The sequence below is a fragment of the Tachyglossus aculeatus genome, chromosome 7, assembly GCF_015852505.1.
Source record: "Tachyglossus aculeatus isolate mTacAcu1 chromosome 7, mTacAcu1.pri, whole genome shotgun sequence".
NCBI lineage: Eukaryota > Metazoa > Chordata > Mammalia > Monotremata > Tachyglossidae > Tachyglossus > Tachyglossus aculeatus.
The window spans coordinates 8,191,717-8,216,563 of NC_052072.1; the positions used below are offsets into that span (position 1 = coordinate 8,191,717).

The 24,847-nt window shown below is 42.7% G+C and overlaps 1 protein-coding gene across 1 annotated transcript; it reads right to left on the reverse strand.

Moving 5' to 3' along the window:
• Positions 1-1,678: 1,678 nt before the first annotated feature.
• WDR12 (WD repeat domain 12) lies at positions 1,679-24,342 on the reverse strand. Its single transcript, XM_038749611.1, has 13 exons — positions 24,136-24,342; positions 17,285-17,379; positions 16,389-16,483; positions 14,158-14,264; positions 12,887-13,002; positions 11,602-11,756; positions 10,791-10,836; positions 10,104-10,189; positions 7,487-7,627; positions 7,270-7,375; positions 6,935-7,067; positions 5,749-5,821; positions 1,679-2,043 (listed from the first exon to the last, which is right to left on the reverse strand). Exons 1-13 carry the CDS (start codon positions 24,174-24,176, stop codon positions 1,966-1,968), a joined length of 1,272 nt encoding a protein of 423 aa, XP_038605539.1. The 5' UTR covers positions 24,177-24,342; the 3' UTR covers positions 1,679-1,965.
• Positions 24,343-24,847: the final 505 nt, after the last annotated feature.

Below are 24,847 nucleotides of genomic sequence, written 5' to 3' on the forward strand. Positions count from 1 at the left end.
AATGAAAATCAATAAAAACCACTGATTGCTTAATTTATTCACACCTCCCACTTTGAGAATCAGCTCTGTTTTAAGTCTTTCTACAGGAAAAGAAAAACAGGTTAGTTATCAGATTTCAGAGACAAGAACTAAGGTTGTTATTCATCCAACATTCTTGTCAACATAAGAACTAAAGCAGCCAATCCAGTGCCCATCTTAAAAGAATCTAGGACTCTCTTATTTACATTATACGAAGCACTGAATAAGGTATAAGCATTTTTAATTCTCTGTCAAACATAAAATGAAATACTGAAGACAACTAACCTACAGTTACATTTGTTGAATACATAAAATGTTTCTGGGTGACCAAAACCCAGATTCCATTTATTGCTCAATGAACTCATTGTGACTCACGACACACATAAATTGTACATTTGAAAATGTAAAAATAAATAGCTCTCAAAAATGAATTATTCTTCATATAAGGCAGATAAGCATCTATATAGTTTAGGTTTCAAACCTAAAATCAGGAGGTTGGGACCCAAAATCTCCAGGCTGAGACTGGGATAGATGTTTAGCAGAATCCAAGATGGTGTGGCACTCCACATTTCCAAGGAACACCAAGGTAACCAGAGCAGAAGAACTGGGAATACTGCCTTAAACTGGCTCCACATGTTACCACTGTGGGATAACTGGTTGTGCTAAGCATTGCCCCAAGTCCTAATGAATAGTAACCCCATTAAAAAAGCAGAGTGGCTCAGTGGAAAGAGCCCAGGCTTGCGAGTCAGAGGTCATGGGTTCTCATCCCGACTCCACCACTTGTCAGCTGTGTGACTTTGGGCAAGCCACTTCACTTCTCTGTGCCTCAGTTACCTCATCTGTAAAATGGGGATGAAGACTGTGAGCCCCAAGTGGGACAACCTGATTACCTTGTATCCCCCCAGCGCTTAGAACAGTGCTTTGCACATAGCAAGCGCTTAACAAATGCCATTATTATTAATTATTGTTAAAAAGAAACATGAACTTTGCAGGTATTTGTGAGCAAGATCATTTGTTCAATGCTCGGAAGGTGAATGCATTTAGCAGTGTTGATATACCCCAACTGCATAATTGACAATGATAATCAGGGAAACTTAATCGCACAGACTCCTTCCATTACTATTTATAATGTGACCCCAAAATACGGGATGACTGTGAAACTGTAGACCTGAATTGGGCCAAATAGAATACTAAATTAACAAGGTACTATTTTGATAAGGACTGTAGTTGGGCAGTAGGATGGTAGGTTCCGTATTTCTGTATAAAATAACCCTTGGGTCTAGCTCCATTAATTCCTGGCTGAAAGGTATTGCATTATGTACCAAAAGATCTAGACTCATTCTAAAATATTCCTATTAAACTGGTTATGGTCTGCTGTGTCCTGCACCATCTGTCAATTGCTGACTCAAAAAGATTACTCAAATTTATGGGCACAGGGAGGCATCACTTAAGTCAAATGGATAAAATCGCTCTGCTGCACAAAGCATCTCTGTAAAGCAATTTAACTCCGTTTTGCTCAGCAAGAAGAGCATCAGCTTTACATGAGGGACATCTAGAAAGAATAATAATGTAAATATAAAACAAAAAAAAAAACCGTCGCAGAAAAAACCGGGACTTCTCTTTACCGTCCTTCAAACGTATGTCTGAATTCAAAACAAAGTTTCTAGTGGGGGAAAAACCCCAGCAGTTTTAATGTAGTTGCTATTCAATACAGTGGGAGAATCTGGCCATCTTTCATTTATTAACACAGATTATTATCCTATAAATACCCCAAAATTAAAGGGAAGAAATAAAATGTCAGTACTCTCGGCTGACAGCCAGGTAGAGAGGATACTGTTCGTAGAAGGCTGCTTTCTGAAAGTTTGACCTGGTCAGTTGACCGTTCTGCTTAAGGATTTCCCTTAGGCTGTAGACCGAGACACTCTAAATCCTCGTTGATATTCACTTTCACGCTCCAACATCAGACATAGTTGCTGAGTATCTGTACGAATATAGCTTGTTGTCTGCTCCCCCGCTTAACAGCAGCTGAATGAAAAGGGAAAAAATATTACCAAATCAAACAAAAAATAGTTTCATAAGATGACAACAAATAATCAATACTTTCTGAACTATCACAGGATGAGAAAATCTGAACGACAGAACTGAACTGTGATCATGGACAAATCATGTCACCAACTGCACCTGTCAAAATACTAAGTTGAGCTAAGAAAGGAGAGCGGCACTTTAGAAATCCAGATAATCTTCTTTTGAACAAGGCAAATAGGATCAATAATGGGAGTTTTGTTTAATAAGGTTTTTGAGTGGGGTTATTTTAAAGGCATTTTGATACATGGAAGGACTGGTGGGGGAGAGGCAGTGGGAAATTTCTTCATATAAACTTGGTTACAAAAGAGTTCATAAAGACATTTTACTAAATTAGAATGCTTTCCTTTAATCTAATTAGGTTAGTAAATGTTTGTTTCCCTTTTAATACCAGTAAAAAGCATTATTTTGTAGAATCCCAAGCATCAAACCTGACATTGCCAAGTCAATAGATCAGAAAGACCACCAAGCCTGTTGTATTAATGTCTATCTTTGAACTGAGGAAAACCAAATGTTTTTGTCCACTCCATGCTTTTCAGCTGGTATTCACATTGTGGCAGGTACCAGTGGACTCCAGTGCTCGATTTGAGATCTTATCTAGGTGGATAACTGACCATCCACTTCAGACACTGTGCACAAGACAATCTTTTGCCACGGTGGTACATTTACTATTTGCCAGTGGCTGGCACAGGCTTCACATCTGGCTCCTGATCTCACCATGTTCCTGAAACCTGTTTGAGGAAATCCACCTCTTGGCTGAGCCTGGTTATACAAATGTTTAGGCCTCTTCTAGAAGAGGAACTGGAGGCAGAGGGGATTGAAAAAGGGGTAGAAGATTGATCTTTGTAGCTCCCTCCTACTGCCAGGTACATTTCCCCCAAAAAAGCTGGGAAATGGGCTGGTTTTATCCTGTCGACAAGTTGAAAATTCAGAAGAGAGGCTCTGCCACACTGTCTCACCTTGATTCATCTAGATTCTCTAAAGTGCAATTTAATGATGGTATTTGTTAAGCACTTACTATGTGCCAAGCACTGTTCTAAGCACTGGGATAGATACAAGGTCATCAGGTTGTCCCATGTGGGGTTCAACATCTTAATCTCCATTTTACAGATGAGGTAAATGAGGCATCGAGAAGTAGTGATTTGCCCAAAGTCACAAAGTTGATAAGTGGCGGAGCTGGGAGTAAAACCCATGACCTCTGACTCCCGAGCCCGGGCTCTTTCCACTAAGCCACTCTGTCTAATCAAAAGATCATGACTATACAAAAGATCATGACTATACACGTTCAGACAGAAGCCAGTGTGTTCATTTCCTTTGTACATTTATGAAAGTTTGCTTGGATGCTCAAGAAAGCTGGATATTGAGCTTGCATAACTAGGGAAGTCCAAGTTCCAATTCTAAGTCGCCTTTCCCCCTTTATCCCCTGCATATTTTTTTCTGGTATCTGTTAAGCACTTACTATGTGCCAGGCACTGTGCTAAGTGCTGGGGAACATCATCATCATCACCATCATCATTGAGCATTTACTACGTGCAGAGCACTGTAGATACAAGCTAGGACCCAGTCCATGTCTCACATGGGGCTTAAGACTCTTAAGCCTCATTTTACAGATGAGGTAACTGAGGCACAGAAAAGTTCAGTGACTTGCCCGAGGTCACGCCGCAGACAAGTGGCAGAGCCGGAATTAGAATCTGGACCCTCTAACTCCTGGGCCCGTGCTTTAATATTAAAACTACAATTCTGCCTAATATTTCTGTGGTAGCTTGAGGATTGAACTGTCATGACTTTCTCCTTTGTTTGTACACTGCATTCAATGATTTTCTTTTTTTTACTGAAGCCTATAAGGATTATAAATGGCAATCCAATAATACGGAATTTGGACCAGAGCTTTATTATCAACAACGCCCTTCAACCGACTCACCTAGTGTGTAGCAATCTACTGCATCACTTGAGGTTGTGCTTCAAAGTATCACTGAAACATCTATCTTGCTCTTCCTTTTTGAGTACATCTTTCATCCCACCATTCGGCAACTGCAAAGATATTCTACACTCATCTATTCTTCTCCCGTATCCTGCCCGACGAAACTGTACTGGGATGAACGTCTCCTCAATGTTGGTAATCCGTTGTTACGAATGACTTAAAGGCAACACAATGAAGCTGCTCATATGGAAGATAATCCTTGACTTAGGTCCAGGTCTTCCTGCCATATGGAAGGTTGAATAAGACCACCATTTTAAAGGTCATCTGTTTGGTCTGAGCTTTGGGCCACGTTGTTGTCAGATTCTGTCAGTCTCCCAAAAGTCATAATTGTTTTCTACTTGGTCTAATCAACAGGCAAATCAATCGTATTCATCGAGTGCTTATTAGGTGCAGAGCACTGAACTAAGTGCTTGGGAGAGTATATTCAAGCACCGCTGAACACTGCCTAAGTAGCAGATTTCAGTCATGGAATTCAGTTCTATGTTGCCAGTGAAAATCTTTGGTTGAGTGTAGGGTTTCCAGTGTGGGATTGATGTTTAATAACCTCCATCTTCCTCAGATGTATTTTCTGCTAATACCAGTACTGATTCTGCCAAGTGATGGCACCTTCTTCTTTAATAATAATAATAATAATAATAATGATGGCATTTATTAAGCGCTTACTATGTGCAAAGCACTGTTCTAAGCACTGGGGAGGTTACAAGGTGATCAGGTTATCCCACGGTGGGCTCACAATCTTAATTCCCATTTTCCAGATGAGGTAACTGATGCACAGAGAAGTGAAGTGACTTGCCCAAAGTCACACAGCTGACAATTGGCGGAGCTGGGATTCAAACCCTTGAACTCTGACTCCAAAGCCCATGCTCTTTCCACTGAGCCACACTGCTTCCCTGCTTCATTAATGCCAAGTGATGGCACACATCTTCATTAATATGTCTCTCCAGACTGCTTATTAGCTTACAAGTGCTCCTCCAAGACTCTCAAGGACTTTCAATGCCGCTTATAGCCAGGTGAGTGGCAAGTTTCCTCTGAATTGAAAACACACCTACATTTTCTTCAAAGACCTGTGCCACATCCTCAAATAGGAGTATCAATGAAGGAACTGAATATGGATGGCCCCAGTAAAAATAATAATAATAGCATTTATTAAGTGCTTACGATGTGCAAAACACTGTTTTAAGCACTGGGGAGGTTACAAGGTGATCAGGTTGTCCCACGGGGGGGGCTCACAGTCTTCATCCCCATTTTATAGATGAGGTAACAGGCACAGAGAAGCTAAGTGACTTGCCCAAAGTCACACAGCTGACAACTGGCAGAGCCGGGGTTTGAACCCGTGACCTCTGACTCCAAAGCCCAGGCTCTTTCCACTGAGCCATGCTGCTTCTCTAGTACACAACATTTATTCTATTGGTGATAAAGAAAAGACTGTATTGGCCATGTTATCGTAGAGTAACTTTTAGATGTTTGTAAACTTCTGGAAGTTGCCTCTCTACTTCTCCTGCACTTGTCACGCTGCAAAGATCGAGTATATTGTTTTCTAAAGCCACATTACCATTCAGGAGACAAGGCTTCTCTAGAGGAATGGGAGTGGTGATGGGTGGGGAGAGAAATGTAAGCATCCAACACTACTTCTTGAGAGCGTAAAATTGTATTCATAAAGTTCTTACCCCTGTCTCTGTCCAGTCCACGCTAAAAACTTTGTCTTCGTGAGCAGCCAAATCATAGAGAGGTGCTTTGCAACTAAGAAGAGAGGTTTATCACATTAATAGGCAACACATATCAAATGGGATGAAGATTCTCTGGAATACAGTGTGACCTCCCACAACTGAACACCCCTCTCCAGTGGGCATCTGATTTGGAGACTGACAGGTACCAAGTAGGGGATGGGGATTCCCTTCTCTCCAGTTCTGAGAGGTCCTGAGGATCTTCTGCTCCACTGCCCAAGACTTCAAGCCCCACCGCTAACATGGAAGGGGAACATAGGCTCTGCTAGATTGCCACCACCTAACAGGCTCAGAAAAAAGCCCATCGTTTACAGTTTCTTCACAGAAACAATCCTCTTTGAAAAGACATTAGGAAAGAGGCCATTTTAAAAACTTTTAAATCAGGACTGAGGCACATATATGTATTCATACCTCTAGGAGGTCCTTAAAATTAAATTTTACATCATGGGTGGAGTACACATGGCATTTACCATAAAAAGGTTTGGAGGCAGAAAATATGAATAGGTTCACAAAGGATTTGAATGAGAAGCCAGTCATTAGTTTCTTGTGAAAAAAGAGATTACATTACGGGCAGGGAACGTGTCTGCTAATTCTACTGTACTATGCTCTCCCAAGCGCTTAGTACAGTGTTCTGCACAGAGCAAGCACTCAAATAACACTGAGACTGTGAGCCCACTGTTGGGTAGGGACCGTCTCTATATGTTGCCAACTTGTACTTCCCAAGCGCTTAGGACAGTGCTCTGCACACAGTAAGTGCTCAATAAATACGATTGAATGAATGAATGATTAACTGATTAGCGGGAAAAGCTAGAATGCTCAAGGAGGGTTGATAGATTAATGGGCAACATATTCACAAAGGGAAAAAAAAACTAAGCAAAATCTTTAGTGATCCAATGAGTGTCAATCCAAAAATACTTGTAATTATTAGGGGGAAAAGAAAGAATGGGAGAACTAAATTTGAAAATAATATGCATTCCACAAAAAAAAAACCCCACCCCACTATCCTTTGTCTCAGGATCTTCCGCTTTTATCTTATTACAGCACAGTTTTTTTTATATACTTTTGCTTTCAAGACTCACTTCTCCTCCTTCTTTTCTCATGGAAACAGGAAAACGGGAATACAAGTTACCTCCTCGTATCCCAGAGCTTGACCATGTTGTCCAGGGAACCTGAGATCAGCTGTTGTTCATGCATGGGAGACCATTTCACCGAAGTGACCCAACCAGTGTGAGAGGTCAGAGAGAGTAACACCAATGAACCATCTGAAAAAAACAAAAATAACTATATTGACTGCTTAATCTTAGCATCAACTAAGGAAGATGGAGAGAGAAAGGGGAGTTAGGGACAGAAAATTTTGTGTCAAATGCCAACCCAAACATGGGGACCAACTGAGAGAAAAGAGAGTGTAGTGCATTTTCCCACTCTCCCACTCACATCCATTTTTTTCTAGTTTGCTTTACTCACCTTTAGTGCGGGGATCCCATAGCCGGATGTGTCGATCGGTGCTCCCAGATGCTAAACGTTTACAAAGTGGAGAGTAGGAGATACAGTTAAACACTTTGTTTCCCGTCTGAAAAACAAAAGGGAAATAACTTAAAGATGTTAGGCATATTGCCTCCTTGGGGAAAAAAAAGTTTAAAACAGAAGAGGCAGGTGGCAAACGAACAAAATGCTTTCTCACCAAAGTTGACTTGACACTTCCCGTCTCTGCATCCCACACCTTAATTGTGTGGTCCCATGAGGCACTACAGATTTCTTCAGCATCTGACCACAGCACTGAGGAAATGGCCTCATTATGGCCTGACAGGGTCACTATGGGAGTCTAAAAATAAAAGAGGAAGATTGAATTTCATGGTAAAGGAAGTCAGCTCTTGCCCCAGGCAACACACACCTTCTCCAGACTAGTAACCGGGGAGGTTAGACTATTAAGGGAGTCCTGTCTAAGCCGAGTTACCCTCCAGGGAATAACCAACAGATCGGAGTAGACTTTCCAGAGGCGGGGTTCGGACGAAAGCTTGGTGAGCCAAGGGGGCAAGAATTTTCTCTGGGCTCATTTTCCAGCCACAAAACACCACACTGAAAGGGACGGATTTCTTGATTAGAAAAGACAAGTCACTGGGCCACATCTACACCAACTAACTTATAAGCTAGGATCTCATAATATAGCTCCTCCGGATAGTTCAGACTAATGTAGTCATTAGGACATAAATCTGGAAAAATTGGTCGTGCCTGCCTCGCCTAAAGAGTGTCTGAGATGGTATGAGACTAACGCTTAGCAAAATGGCTCAATGAATACGCCTACAAAACACACATAGTACAGCTTTAAATTCAGAAAGGGATTTGAGACTTGGCACATTAAGGCACTCCCAAAACTTCAGAGAAAAGTTCAATGGGAGAGTCTGTGATCGCCAAATTTCACTCTGATAGGTGATATTTCAGGAGACTGGAAAAGTTAAAAAAAAAAAAATTACATGCCATTCCCTTCAGTGCAGCGGTCACACCTAGGCACTGTGCTTATTATTGGGCTCGCAAGGAAAGAAGACTTCCTTTTCAGCCCTCCTAAAAAAACACCTATTCCACATGGAGATCCCAAATTAATATCCATTTCCCTGGTCATATCATCCCTAGAATTTATGGGTAAATCTATTACTCCTCAGCTATCAATCCATCAATCAATGATACTTGAGTGCTTACTGTGTGAAGAGCACTGTACTAAGCACTTGGGAGAGTACAACAGAGTTGGCAGACACATTCCCTGCTCACAACAAGCTGACGGTCTATCCACTCTAATTACCCTATACAACTTGTGTGTGCCTGTCTTCCAGATAAGAGGGTGATGCTCCTTGAAGACGCTCCTTCTGCTTTTCACACGTCGGCAGTACAATATTCTAGGCGGCAATCAAAACTGATGATGTTGAACAAGAACCTTTATGATTAGAGGAGCTAGAGCAGTTCCTCTTTGAGCCAAAGTTGCAGCGAGGATTAAGTCCACGAAATCATGAAGGGTTTGGGCAGGACGATCAGGGAATTGCTGTTCACCAAATCCCGTACCACCATGACAAGGACTCATCTGCTAAAGGAGGTAGGTTCAAGACCAACAACAAGAAACGGTTCTTCAAACCGTGGGCGGTAATTAGAATTAATTACCATAAGAAACTGCAAGCAGAAAATATCAATTAGCTCAGGTAGTGGAAAGAAATTCTTGTCTTTTCCTGTTAATCTACCCTGGGCCTATAATCCACATAGATAGCTGAATGAGTTGGTTCTGTATTTTGAGTGTTCACTACTCTTTTGTTCAGTACTTTTCACTACTACTCTGCACACAGTAAGCGCTCAATAAATACGATTGATTGATTTTGGACTAGAATGTTGTTGCAGATTAGGGAAGGTCCTTCCGGCAATGTGGACAAAACCTGATTGAGATGCTGGAAGAATCAGTTGTGTGCAGCGGTCAAAGCTTAAGTCCTAAAATGCAAAATTTCCTTTACACAAGGTTCTTCACGAACAAACCTCCATGGTCTAGGAGAACTGACAGGGAAAAGATAGGGACGTCAGAAAGCTTGAGACAGATTCAACTATCTTCACGGACGATAGGCCCAGGCTGGATTATTAACAGGGAAAGACAATGCTAGAAAGTACATTGTCTTTTAGTCTTTTAGACTTTGAGCCCACTGTTGGGTAGGGACTATCTCTATATGTTGCCAACTTGTACTTCCCAAGCACTTAGTACAGTGCTCTGCACACAGTAAGCGCTCAATAAATACGATTGATTGATTGATCCTTGGATGTCATGGAGGTAACTACCTGTTCCTCCAGCAGTCTTTTGGGGCCACTGTCAGAGGAAGATTATTCACTTGGAAGGTCTATTAGCCTGATCCAACAGGGTTGTTTTGGTTTTTTTAATGTCCTCAGCCCAGGTTCTGGTAGTTTTGCCAGGAAAACTGCACTACAACTTAGAACAGAAGTGTCTCTGTAAGGGATCCAGAGTCTTCTTCCTTGAGAACCCAGATTCCAGGACAAACAGCAAGCTGCGACACCCCACGACTTCAGGTTGTGCAGGAATGTGGTGGAGGAGGGGGAAGTTCATCCTACCCCATTGGGAAAAACATTTTTCCCATTCAGATGTAAGAATCCCAACCCCAAAACCAGCTCTTGGACATCCAGAAAAGTGAGCTAGGACTACAGAGAAGGCTATTTGGGCTCCTACTTTGTGGTCAAAATGGTTGGTACATTCACCCATATAAAAATCCTGTTTTTCCCCAAGTGATCATGTCCAATACCACAGAGCAAAATCCTACCCTTGTTAGTCCCAACTGCTCCGTTTTCTGTTTCTTTCTAGGTCGGTTTGTTACTTCTTCCATTTCATCGTCTTCATCCGTAGGAACTTCAACATGTACGGGATAAGAGTAAGCCTTTTCTTAATACGCATCTAATTTTTTTTAAGTCCCCACCCAAATGCTTATCCTGTAGAGCAAGTATTTAGTTGAGAAATCTAAATGCTTTATAGAGATTCTGACCATTTACTGTCCTTCACATATCTAGTGTTAAAGAAAACAAGACAAATTCGGTACTTTGCTCCTTAAAACTCCATCCCATTTCTTTCAAGACTTTTCCTTTCTACATCAAATCTGCCACCACCCATTTACACTGCATTTCTTTCCAAGCTATTTAAAATCTTCCCAAGTGTCTCTCATTTATCATCACGAACTGGTGAAGCAGACAGGCACTGATGCTACCATCCTTTCTTGTGGATGGGGGTGTGAGTATCCTTCCCAAAAGCCACAGCTTGTCAGAGGCAAACCTGGAACTAGAATTCCAGTTCAGCATCTTTATCCTCAGTGTTAGTTTAAAAACAAAGTAAACCCCAGACAATGCTATGGACTAATTTGTTTAATGAAATGAGAAAATTCAGTTGGTTTCATTAAAGAATAAAATCCCCCTAAACCAGGACTAAAACTGAAAAATAAAGGAAATAGGCACTTTACCTGCAGACCAGATCTTTAACATCTTATCCCAAGAGCCACTGCAAAACTAGAATAACAAAGGTCTTGTCACAGAAGGAGAAATTATGTAACATTGCCCCTAATTTTCTCTCACCCACACTGTCTGATTCATACTGTTGAGCAGAAGAAATTTGGCAAGCTACGTATGGCTTCAGAATACTACTTTTGACTTATGCCACTGAGATATGTAGCCTGCCTTCCTTCTGGTTAGGTAATCTTCGATGAAAAAAGCTATTATTTTTTTCATGCCGCCAATGTTTACATACACTTACTGTGTAATAAGTAATCAATCACATTTATTGAGATCTTCCTGTGTGCAGAGCACTGTACTAAGTGCTTAGGAGAGTGCGATATGACACAGTTGGTAGACACGTTTACTGTGTACAATGAGCTTGCGGTCTCGAGGGTGGGTACTGAATCCCCATTTTGCAGATGGGGGAACTGAGGCACAGTTGAAGTGAAGTGATTTGCCCAAGGTCACACAGCAGGTAAGTGGCAGAGCAGTGATCAGAATCCAAGTCCTCTGCCTTCCAAGCCTGTGTTCTTTCCAGGAAGGCCGTGCTGGTTCTTTATATTTATATTCTTCTTATCTCCCACTTTTGTCTACATCTAATCCCGGCCTATAACTCAGTCCTCCAAGCGCTTAGTACAGTGCTCTGCACACAGTAAGCGCTCAATAAATACGATTGATGATGACGATGAAATTAGCTGTGGGGGTGTTGGGGGGGAAGCGAAAGATTTGAGCAGAAATTCTCAAATCCCAGTTTAATACCAAAACCCACCAGGGACTTACTTTACTTCCTGTGCTATCGACGGCTATAGAATCCACACTCCCAGCATGGCCCCTGCAGCAATGTAGGGCTTTCACTTTGTTTCTTTCCGCGTTCCACTCCCACAGCACGATCGTCTGATCCATGGAGGCAGTGACGAGCAGGCAAGACAGACCGTCTGCGGAGGGAAGGCGAGGACACGGCCCAAGTAAAAATAATGGTTTGAGATACAGTGTAACCTGGCACCAGAGAATTATTTCTGTTTATGAATAGTTCAACGGCAGTCTGGTTACATAAAATACTATTCAGGACTTGCCGGTAAACTGTACCACCCAAACAACCAAATTCTAAAATTCTGTACATTGCACTTTCCTCTCTAAATGACAGGTCGTTCAAAAAGTGTGACTATGTCCAGTGTGCCCATTTTTGCCAACAAGCAGCTGGAGGGCAACTGTGTTGACAGCTGCCCCCACAGAGTCTTTATGCCCCAGGGACAGGTCGGCTGCGATTCGTCATCAATGGCACTTACAGATTTGATTTCAATCAATCAATCAATCAATCGTATTTATTGAGCGCTTACTATGTGCAGAGCACTGTACTAAGCGCTTGGGAAGTACAAATTGGCATCACATAGAGACAGTCCCTACCCAACAGTGGGCTCACAGTCTAAAGGGGGGAGACAGAGAACAGAACCAAACACACCAACAAAATAAAATAAGTAGGATAGAAATGTACAAGTAAAATAAATAAATAAATAAATAAATAGAGTCTGACAGCTTAGTTTCTGAACTGACCCCGACCGAAACACATTTTCTCCGTCAAATTCACGGGCAGCTAATTTTTTGATTTATGCAGATCACGGTCATAAAAACCTTAATATTTTGAGCTTAAATGTTCTTTTAAATTTCCACCACATCACAATTCTGGAGTAGAATTTCTTTGCCACTGGACTTTCAATGGCGATAAATTTAACCAAATGGCAATCAACTTCGTCGACTTCTCTAAGACAAAAGGCAAAGCTAATGCAAAGATAAACGTTGGGGTATTAACAGTATAGCATTTGCTGTTTTACCCTTATTACCGGCTCAAAATGGTGAGGGCCCCTGCTTTTGCTAACAATCGATCAATGGTATTTATTGAGCGCTTACTGTGCGTACAGCACTAAACTAAGCCCTGGGGAGAGTACACAATAACAACTTAATGGAGTTGGTAGCATACACTCCCCGCCCACAACGAGCTTCTAGTCTAGAGCACACAGTTTCTATTCACAATCAGGGCTTCCCAATAACCCAACCTGGAGCTACTAACCCTTTTTCACCCAGGCCACATCTTTCACCACTTCTGAATGTCCAGCAATTGTCATAATGGACTTTCCTTCCAAGGACCATATCCGAGCTGTCTTATCGTAAGAGCCGGTCAAGATCCTAAGGGACACAAAAACAGAAACGTGTTTTCCCGGCCAAGCAACTGTACCACCCAGGACACCGTCGCAGAGCAGAGCTTTGTGGTGAACTACAATGAAATTCAAAATGCAACCTGAGAGCTTTAAACAATACTGGTTGGGCCTGGCTCACAAAAAGCTGCCCTGAAATCTGTGAACTCTCACTCTGCGCAGGATGAAAAACGGTGAAACAAATTCCTTCCTGGCCTTGCCAAGTTTTACTGTTTAACTACAGCACTCAAAGGAAATCCTTCTCATTAAATCCCCAAGCTTGCTTTATGAAAATATTGTCGCCTCTTCACAGGGAGACGGGAGAAAAAGGTCTTAGAAAAAGTCTGCCACTCATGAAAACTGGACAGTTGAGTATTGGCAACAGATCTCAAAATACACTGCAAACTATACAGAAGAATAATTTCAGTCAATCAATGGTATGTATTCATCACCATCAATGGAATTTATTGAGTGCTCACTATGTGCAGAGCACTGTATTAATCGCTTGGGAGAATAACTACAACAGAGTTGGTAGATATGTTCCCTGCTCACAGTGAGTTTACAATCCAGAGGGGGAGATTAGATATTAATATAAAATTTCACTGAGTGTATACTGTGTGCAGAGCACTCTACTAAGTGCTTGGGAGGGGTACAATGCAATAGAGCACTGCCCACAAGGAGCTTACAGTCGTCTTCTTCTGCCAGTGACCAACCATCGTTTTTTCTTTTAATTAGTTACCAAATCCACAGAACAGTGAGCTATGTTTTAGGATGACAGGATTGAGATGAAGTGAACAAAAAAGTCAAACAGATAGGATTCAATTTTAAGACAACCTGAAGACAGAACTTGTTACATCTCAGGCAAAGATCACAAGCCAGTCAATCAATCAATGGTACTTATTGTGCTGTTTCCTCTAGACCGTAAGTTCATTGTGGGCAGGGAACATATCTTCCAACTCTGTTGTACCCTCCCAAGTGCTCAGTACAGTGCTCTGCACATTCTCAGTGCTCAATACTTACCATTGATTGAAAGGGGATTAGCAATGTAACTAGGAAGGACCAGTACATAGGTGGTCATAAAGGAAGCCTGATGGTTGGGAAAAAGTTGAAAGGAAATTTAAGAAAGGTTTGATTTCTTTGGCAGTACCATTCTTCTGTCGCTTCAATTGAACTGATCCAGTCATCATGGAGCATACACTCTTCGGGCTGAGGCGCTGTATATTTCTCCACGTACTCTATCTCCACCACATCTTCCTAAATTCCCGGAAGACAAGAAGCTGGTCAGCGAATTAGCGAGAAAAGGGAATCGTACTGTAAAGGTTCCCAACTTTCTGGACAACTCACCTACTTTACTAGACCTGACACTTTTAGACTGTGTAAGTTTCATTCTAGGAACACTGTTAAAAGATCAAGATTGAAATGGGAGCTGATAAACCAACGTTTAAGCTGAGGCTTCATTAAACTTTGCCACAAATAATGGTAACAGTACTCTGAAAGTCACAGTCTCAGGAGGCTTATGCTGAAGATGAGTGAGGAAGATAATAAGGGACTGATGACCGGAAGCCCTCTAGACTTTAAACTCATTATGGGCAGGGAACGTATATCCTAAATTCTGTTATACTGTACTCTCCCAAGTGCTTAGTACAGTGCTCTGCACATAGCGCTCAATAAATACCATTGATTGGCTGATAAGCCACATTAAATATCTATGAGAAGCAGCGTGGTTTAGTGGATAGAGCACAGGCTTGGGAGTCAGAGGACGTGGGTTCTAATCCTGGCTCCGCCACTAATAATAATAATAATGGCATTTGTTAAGCGCTTACTATGTGCAGAGCACTGTTCTAAGCGCTGGGGAGGGGTTACAAGGTGATCAAGTTGTCCCACGTGGGGCTCACAGTCTTAATCCCCATTTTACAGATGAGGGAACTGAGGCTCAGAGAAGTTAAGTGACTTACCCAAGGTCACACAGCAGACATGTGGTGGAGTCACTAGTCCGCTCTGTGACCTTGGGCGGGCCACTTAACTTCTCTGTGCCTCAGTTACCTCAACTGTAAAATGGGGATTAAAACCGTGAGCCCCACTTGGGACAACCTGATTACCCTGCATCGACTCCAGTGTTTAGAACAGTGCTTGGCACACAGTAAAGCGCTTAACAAATACCGGAATTATTACTACCTAAAGAAGCATATGGATAGTTTTGTAATCACTTCCTAAACGTTGCTATGTGAAAAGGTAACTCATCTCAATCCGGCAGTGGTGATCCTTGACCCCCAAAGAAAGCTGGAGGGTTGTGCTAGGTTATTCTGCCAAGCTCATCAGCCTCTGGTCCCAACCCAAATTAGGGCCTGCACTGCCACTCTGCCATTTTGGGGTTCCTGCCATCAGCCCAGACTTCCCTTCAACTCTTCCCCCATCTATCAGTCAATCATCCTACTGTTTTGTTTTTTCGAATGTTTTTTGTTAAGCTTTTTCCATGCATCAGGTGCTAGACCAAGTGTGGGGGAAGATACAAGCTAATCAGGTTGGGCTCAGTCCCTGTCCCACGAGGGGCTCACAGTCGCAATCCACATTTTACAGAGGGGCTCACAGTTGTAATCCCCATTTTACAGACAAGGTAACTGTGGCACAGAGAAGTGATTTGCCCAAGGTCACACAGCAGGTACATGGTGGAGCAGGGACCCAGGTCCTCTGACTCATAGGCCTGTTCAACTAGGGCACACTGCTTCTTTGTGTTCAGAGCACTGAACTAAGTACTTGGAAGGCTAGAGTAGAAGACAAGTCTAAGACCCAATGCCTGTTCTCCAGGCGTTTACAACATAGTCTTATACCTACCCCTTCTCTGGTACCAAGACCACTGCGAGAAGACTCGGGAGCCAAAATAGAAGGGCAAATCGCTGCCCCTGAGCATCAGCCCAAGCTTCAACCCCTTTCTGTGTGCCCCATTTTGTACAAGCACAGACACAAATATCAACAGGGCCTGTTCTGACCGCTTTCCTTCGCTTCCTTGCTAAACTTCCCAGAAATCTCACGATCCTCTTTGTTTACCCACTCACAGGAGAGAAGTGGGGAGAGTTAAGAGGAAAGGAACAGTGATAGATTTTAATTTTTTTTTGAGAGGAGGAAAACAAAGAGGAAGAGAACACTGGATGCTGCAGGGGAATACAGCAGACTAGATTAATGGCTTCCAAGAGACAATACCTGACGAGTACAGCAAACAGGGATCGTGTCGCGCAGCCTCTGGAAGAGCCCACTGGAGGGGAACCCAATTAAGATCCTCAATGAAAAATAGTGGGTTCTAGCTATACTCAGCATTACCAAAATAAAATGAGTCAGACTCTGTGACCAGAAAAATCAACAACGACAGTTGGAAGAACTCACCGTTGAAACATTCTCTAGTTCCATATGTCTGACCAGTGTCATCCGCAGGAACTGACCTCGGATAAGAAAATCAAACTCCACGTGCTTGTGGGCACCTGAGGCAAAGAAGAAATCATTTTTTACGCTTTGGTTTTCCATGGTGGTATTTGTTAAGTGCTTACAGCGTCAAGCACTGTTCAAAGTGCTGGGGTAGACGCTGTCATAAAGCTACACGGTATTACAAGTTTTAAGAGATGATTATGAGTTAGATTACAAATTCATTGCAGTAAGATCACAGAAAGTTGAAAAATGCTCCTTTTAAGGAGTACCTTCTCCTCGCCTTCCTCTTTTTCGCTTTCCTCCACTGGGTATAGCATCATCAATCAGTACGGCTTTTGTCTTCTCCCATCCAGAGTTTCTTGCTGTTAATTCTTACTTTATCACCCATACTCAATGTTTGACTATTAGGACCTGATTATCTGTTTTTACATGCCAGTACTTTCTTAAATTATAACAATGGTGGCATTTAAGAGCTCACTGTATGTCTAGCACTGTTCCAAGCACTGGGGTAGATACAAGAATCAGGACAGCCAGATTCTGTCCTACACAAGGCTCAGAGTTTGAGTAGACAGGAGAACAAGTATTGAATCCCTATTTTACACATAAGGAAACTGAGTCACAGAAAAGTTAATTGACTTGCCCGGGGTCATACACCAGGCAAGTAGGAAAACCAGGATTAGACGGTCAGGCCTGTGCTTTTCCAGTAGGCCACGATGCTTCCCTGATTTATGAACTCTGTAACTTTACATTTTTTACATCAGGACTGTCAATGTTTTCATACGCTTCCACATGCCTGGCATCACACCCATCTACCATTTCTTCCAGGTCTTTGGGATGACAGGCGTTGGCCCACTTACCATTTTTGGCTTCCAGCAGTTTATTGATAACATTACTAAGGTCGGTGATTTCGGAGGTCGCGGGGATAGAGAAGGGAACATCGTCCACTGCATATCTGCAGAGAGAGATGGCGTTGCATATGTTGAGATCAACTGAACAGGTTGAAAATGCATTCATTTGAAAAAAGCTTCCCTTTGGAAAAGGGTATTACTAGTATATTCCTAGAAATGTCTTCAGCCAAGTGGTGAAAGTACCTTCTCTTACCCCTCCACCCACACTTTTTTTAACTTTGCTACAAAATACATTTCTGGGTTTAAGGCCAAGCAAAGTCTTCCCTTAAGGGCTTGGGATAGTGCAGTTCAATGGATTTGGTAGACATGATATCTGCCCACGAGGAGCTTACAGTCTAGCAGGGAAAACAGTGGTTAAAAAATAAATAGACAGGGGAAATGGCAGAGTGTAAGGATATGGACACGAGTGCTGCGGGACTGAGGGTGGGGTGAATATGAAGTGCTTAAAGGGTACAGAGCCAAATGAAGAGGTGACGCAGAAGGAACAACAAATGGACGAAATGAGGGCTTGTTCAGGGAAGTCATCTTGGAGGAGATAGATTTCCCCCACTATACTCTGCCACACCCCCATGGAAGGGTATAGAGTCCTGTGGGATGGGCAGAAGTTATACAACAATATTATTGACCCACTGGAGGTCAGAGGGGTATGACGAGTAGAACCATCCGCCTCCCCACACCTTCAGGACCAGTGAAGTCCTGTCCTACAGACACATAATAACAATAACAACAATAATAACAGTATTTGTTAAGCGCTTACTTTGTGCCAGGCACTGTACTAACTGCTGGGGTGGATACAAGGGTTGGACAGTCCCTGTCCCATATTGGACTCACAGTTCTAACTCCCATTTTACAGAGGTAACTGTAGCTCAGAGAAGAAGTGACTAGCCCATGGTAACCCAGCAGACAAGTGGCAGAGTTAGGATTAGAACCCAGGTCCTTCTGATTCCCAGGCCAGTAGGCCACACTGAAACAAGCAGAAGTGACAGTTCAGGCTGCTGGCGAGGTTGTGACCGTCAGTTTAGGCCCCGCTTGAATGGTGAAAACTGCTCCTTTGGCACTAATGGCCTGGGCAAAGGTGGTTGTTGCTTTGGGTTTTTTTTTCCTTTTCTTTAATTAGGTTATTTCTTTTTTTAGGTGCCTGTCACAATTCCTTCAACCCTAACCCTGTTTTAGGGTAGGAGCCCTGGATCAGTATCGTTCTCGCCTGTCCCGCCATCGGCCCCCGGCCCAGGTCCTCCCCCGGGCCTGGAATGCCCCCAATCCCTCTGTCCATCCGCCAAGCTCGCTCTCTTCCTCCCTTCAAGGCCCTGCTGAGAGCTCACCTCCTCCAGGAGGCCTTCCCAGACTGAGCCCCTTCCTTCCTCTCCCCTTCGTCCCCCTCTCCGTCCCCCCATCTTACCTCCTTCCCTTCCCCACAGCACCTGTATATATGTATATATGCTTGTACATATTTATTACTCTATTTATTTATTTATTTTACTTGTACATATCTATTCTATTTATTTTATTTTGTTAGTATGTTTGGTTTTGTTCTCTGTCTCCCCCTTTTAGACTGTGAGCCCACTGTTGGGTAGGGACTGTCTCTATATGTTGCCAATTTGTACTTCCCAAGCGCTTAGTACAGTGCTCTGCACATAGTAAGCGCTCAATAAATACGATTGATGATGATGATGATGATGATCGGTATTGCCTTTCCCCAGCACTTAGCAGAGTACTTTGCAGAAAGTCAGTACAAAATGTATGGCTGTGGTAGATGCAAGACAATCGGGTCGGATGCAGTCCCTTTCCTCGGCGGGGAGAGAAAAACAGCTATTTTATTACCAATGAAAATAAAAATCACAAACAGGCAAATGACAGAGCAGGGTTTAGAGAACCTGGGTCTCCCCACTCTCCGTCCCGTTCATTCAGTCATTCAGTCGTATTTATTGAGGGCTTACTGTGTGCAGAGCACTGGACTAAGCGCTTGGGAAAGTTCCATACAATAAACAGACATTCCCTGCCCACAACGAGCTTACACTCCCGTGCTCTTAATAATAATAATATTTATTAAGCACTTACTATGTGCAAAGCACTGTTCTAAGTGCTGGGGAGGTTACAAGGTGATCAGGTTGTCCCACGGGGGGCTCACAGTCTTAACCCCCATTTTACAGATGAGGGAACTGAGGCCCAGAGAAGTGAAGTACTTGCCCAAAGTCACACAGCTGACAAGGGGCGGAGCCTGGATTTGAACCCATGACCTCTGACTCCGAAGCCCGGGCTCTTTCCACTGTGACACGCGGATCTTTCCACTAGGCCAAGCTCCCTCCCAATTAATATCGGGGTACTCACACCACAGCACCGAATCTCCTGGGAAGTCAAAATGTTTTTGCACATAATAGTAATGATGGCATCTGTTATGCGTTTACTATGTGCAAAGCACTGTTCTAAGCGCTGGGGAGGATACAAGGTGATCAGATTGTCCCACGTGGGGCTCACAGTCTTCATCCCCATTTTACAGATGAGGTAACTGAGGCACAGAGAAGTGACTTGCCCAAGGTCACACAGCTGACAAGTGGCAGAGCCGGGATTTGAACCCATGACCTCTGACCCCCAAGCCCGGGCTCCTTCCACTGAGCCACACTGCTTCTCAGAGAAACAGCTGCTTCTCTGCGTCTTAGGGTTCTAGTCACATGTCTGCTGTGTGACCTTAGGCAAGTCACTTCACTTCTCTGGGTCTTGTAAAATAGGGATTAAAACTGTGAGCCCCACGTGGGACAACCTGATCACCTTGTATTCATTCATTCATTCAATCAATCGTATTTATTGAGCACTTACTGTGTGCAGAGCACTGGACTACGCGTTTAGTAAGTACAATTCGGCAATATATAACATTGTAATAATAGTGATAATAATAATAATAACGGGATTTCTTAAGCGCTTACTACGTGCCAAGCACTGTTCTAAACAATCAATCGTATTTACTGAGCGCTTACTGTGTGCAGAGCACTGGACTACGCGCTTAGTAAGTACAACTCGGCAATATATAACATTGTAATAATAGTGATAATAATAATAATAACGGGATTTCTTAAGCGCTTACTACGTGCCAAGCACTGTTCTAAACAATCAATCGTATTTACTGAGCGCTTACTGTGTGCAGAGCACTGGACTACGCGTTTAGTAAGTACAATTTGGCAATATATAACATTGTAATAATAGTGATAATAATAATAATAACGGGATTTCTTAAGCGCTTACTACGTGCCAAGCACTGTTCTAAACAATCAATCGTATTTACTGAGCGCTTACTGTGTGCAGAGCACTGGACTATGCGCTGAGTAAGTACAACTCGGCAATATATAACATTGTAATAATAGTGATAATAATAACGGGATTTCTTAAGCGCTTACTACGTGCCAAGCACTGTTCTAAACAATCAATCAATCGTATTTACTGAGCGCTTACTGTGTGCTGAGCACTGGACTACGCGCTTAGTAAGTACAATTCGGCAATATATAACATTGTAATAATAGTAATAAGAGTGATAATAATAATAACGGGATTTCTTAAGCGCTTACTACGTGCCAAGCACTGTTCTAAACAATCAATCAATCGTATTTACTGAGCGCTTACTGTGTGCAGAGCACTGGACTACGCGCTTAGTAAGTACAATTCGGCAATATATAACTTTGTAATAATAGTGATAATAATAATAATAACAGGATTTCTTAAGCGCTTACTACGTGCCAAGCACTGTTCCAAACAATCAATCAATCATATTTACCGAGCGCTTACTGTGTGCAGAGCACTGGACTACGTGCTTAGTAAGTACAATTCGGCAATATATAACATTGTAATAATAGTGATAATGATAATAATAACGGGATTTCTTAAGCGCTTACTACGTGCCAAGCACTGTTCTAAGCAATCAATCGTATTTACTGAGCGCTTACTGTGTGCAGAGCACTGGACTATGCGCTAAGTACAACTCGGCAATATATAACATTGTAATAATAGTGATAATAATAATAACGGGATTTCTTAAGCGCTTACTACGTGCCAAGCACTGTTCTAAACAATCAATCATATTTACTGAGCGCTTACTGTGTGCAGAGCACTGGACTACGTGTTTAGTAAGTACAATTCGGCAATATATAACATTGTAATAATAGTGATAATAATAATAATAATAACGGGATTTCTTAAGCGCTTACTACGTGCCAAGCACTGTTCTAAACAATCAATCAATCATATTTACTGAACGCTTACTGTGTGCAGAGCACTGGACTACGCGCTTAGTAAGTACAATTCGGCAATATATAACATTGTAATAATAGTGATAATGATAATAATAACGGGATTTCTTAAGCGCTTACTACGTGCCAAGCACTGTTCTAAACAATCAATCGTATTTACTGAGCGCTTACTGTGTGCAGAGCACTGGACTACGCGCTTAGTAAGTACAATTAGGCAATATATAACATTGTAATAATAGTGATAATAATAACGGGATTTCTTAAGCGCTTACTACGTGCCAAGCACTGTTCCAAACAATCAATCAATCGTATTTACTGAGCGCTTACTGTGTGCAGAGCACTGGACTACGCGCTCAGTAAGTACAATTTGGCAATATATAACATTGTAATAATAGTAATAATAGTGATAATAATAATAATGGGATTTCTTAAGCACTTACTACGTGCCAAGCACTGTTCTAAACAATCGTATTTACTGAGCGCTTACTGTGTGCAGAGCACTGTACTAAGCGCTTGGGAAGTACAAGTTGGCAACATATAGAGACGGTCCCTACCCAACAGTGGGCTCACAGTCTAGAAGGGGGAGACAGACAACCGACAAAACAAAACATATTAACAAAATAAAATAGAATAAATCTGTACAAGTAAAATAAAGTAATAAATACGTCCAAATGCCAACTACAGCCGGTCCCTCCCCAACAGCGGGCTCACAGTCTAGAAGGTGGAGACAGACCACAAAACACCACATTAGAGAAGCAGCATGGCTTAACAGAAAGAGCATGGTCTTTGGAGTCAGCGGTCATGGGTTCAAATCCCGGCCCCGCCAACTGTCAGCTGTGTGACTTTGGGCAAGTCTCTTCACTTCTCTGGGCCTCAGTTACCTCATCTGTGATATGGGGATTAAGACTGTGAGCCCCACGTGGGGCAACCTGATCACCACGTAACCTCCCCAGCGCTTAGAATCGATCAATCGTCTTTATTGAGCGCTTACTGTGTGCAGAGCACTGTACTAAGCGCTTGGGAAGTACAAGTTGGCAACATATAGAGACAGTCAATCAATCAATCGTATTTATTGAGCGCTTACTGTGTGCAGAGCACTGTACCAAGCGCTTGGGAAGTACAAGTTGGCAACATATAGAGACAGTCCCTACCCAACAGTGGGCTCACAGTCTAGAAGGTTAGAACAGTGCTTTGCACATGGTAAGCATTCTGTACTAAGCGCTTGGGAAGTACAAGCTGGCAACATATAGAGACAGTCAATCAATCAATCGTATTTATTGAGCGCTTACTGTGTGCACAGCACTGTACTAAGCGCTTGGGAAGTACAAGTTGGCAACATATAAAGACAGTCCCTACTCAACAGTGGGCTCACAGTCTAGAAGGTTAGAACAGTGCTTTGCACATGGTAAGCGCTTAATAAATGCTATTATTATTATTATATCAACCAAATATTTATTCTATTTTATTTTGTTAATATGTTTTGTTGTCTGTCTCCCCCTTCTAGACTGTGAGCCCACTGTTGGGTAGGGACTGTCTCTATATGTTGCCAATTTGTACTTCCCAAGCGCTTAGTCCAGTGCTCTGCACACAGTAAGCGCTCAATACGACTGATGATGATGATGTTGTGTAGGGACCGCCTCTATATAATAATAATAATAATAATTAGCATTTGTTAAGCGCTTACTATGTGCAAAGCACTGTTCTATTATTATTAATAATGCTGGTATTTGTTAAGCGCTTACTACGTGCAAAGCACTGTACTAAGCGGTGGGGAGATTACAAGGAGATCAGGTTGTCCCACGGGGGGCTCACAGTCTTAATCCCCATTTTACAGATGAGGGAACTGAGGCCCAGAGAACTTAAGCGGCTCGCCCAAGATCACACAGCAGACCTGCGGTGGAGCCGGGATTGGAACCCACGACCTCTGACTCCAAAGCCCGGGCTCTTTCCACTGAGCCACGCTGCTTCTCTATATCATCATCATCAATCGTATTTATGTGCAGAGCACTGGACTAAGCGCTGGGGAAGTCCAAATTGGCAACATCTAGAGACAGTCCCTACCCAACAGCGGGCTCACAGTCTAAAAGGGGGAGACAGAGCACAAAACCAAACATACTAACCAAATAAAATAAATAGAATAGATATGCACAAAGAAAATAAATAAATGAGTAAAAAATATGTACAAACATATATACAGGTTCTCTATGCTTCTCTATCAATCTAAATACGATTAGACTTTTAGACTGTGAGCCCCCTGTTGGGTAGGGACTGTCTCTATGTGTTGCCAATTTGTACTTCCCAAGCGCTTAGTACAGTGCTCTGCACATAGTAAGCGCTCAATAAATACGATTGATTGATTGATTGATGATGATGTTGCCAACTTGGACCTCCCAAGCGCTCAGTCCAGTGCTCTGCACATAGTAAGCGCTCAATAAATACGATTGATTGATTGATGATGATGTTGCCAACTTGGACCTCCCAAGCGCTCAGTCCAGTGCTCTGCACACAGTAAGCGCTCAACAAATACGATTAAATGAATATTATTATTAGTTTGGGGACACTTACTGCTTGTTGTCAGTGAAGAAACGGGCCTGCAGTTGAGCCATGGCTGGGGCCTATGTAGTATTTATCCAGGGATGAAAGGATGGATCGCGTTTGGGGCTGCTGATTGATCCCCGACGTGGTGATGTACTGGACTGTTGGGCGATGAATAAATAGCAGCTCCTTCCCAGGCCCAAAGGGAGGGCAGGCCAGGACTGCAGAGCACGTGGCCGCGGACCGAACTCATCGATCGCCTCGATCGGCCATCGATTCCCCGGGCCTGGCCTTAAAGCAGACAAACCGTCGCTGCCCCACCCCTAGAAAACATCACGGACAAATCATTCATTCAGTCCTATTTATTGAGCGCTTACCGTGGGCAGAGCACTGGACTAAGCGCTTGGGAAGTCCAGGTTGGCAACATAGAGAGACAGGCCCTACCCAACAGTGGGCTCACCATCAATCAATCCTATTTATTGAGCGCTTACTGTGTGCAGAGCACTGGACTAAGCGCTTGGGAAGTCCAAGTTGGCAACATCTAGAGACAGTCCCTACCCAACAGTGGGCTCACAGTCTAGAAGGGGGAGACGGAGAACAAAACCAAACATATTCACAAAATAAAATAAATAGAATAGACATGTACAAGTAAAATAAATAAATAGAGTAAAAAAAATGTACAAACATATATACATATGTACAGGTGCTGTGGGGAAGGGAAGGAGGTGAGCGCTTACCGTGT

Coding starts and splice junctions, on each gene's coding strand:
- WDR12 (XM_038749611.1), bottom strand. CDS start 24,176: ATGGCTCAACTGCAGGCCCGTTTCTTCACTGACAACAAGCA. Junction 17,380..24,135: donor TTCTTCACTGACAACAAGCA/GTAAGTGTCCCC, acceptor CTCTCTCTGCAG/ATATGCAGTGGACGATGTTC. Junction 13,003..14,157: donor ATTGAAGCGACAGAAGAATG/GTACTGCCAAAG, acceptor TGTGTCCCTTAG/GATCTTGACCGGCTCTTACG.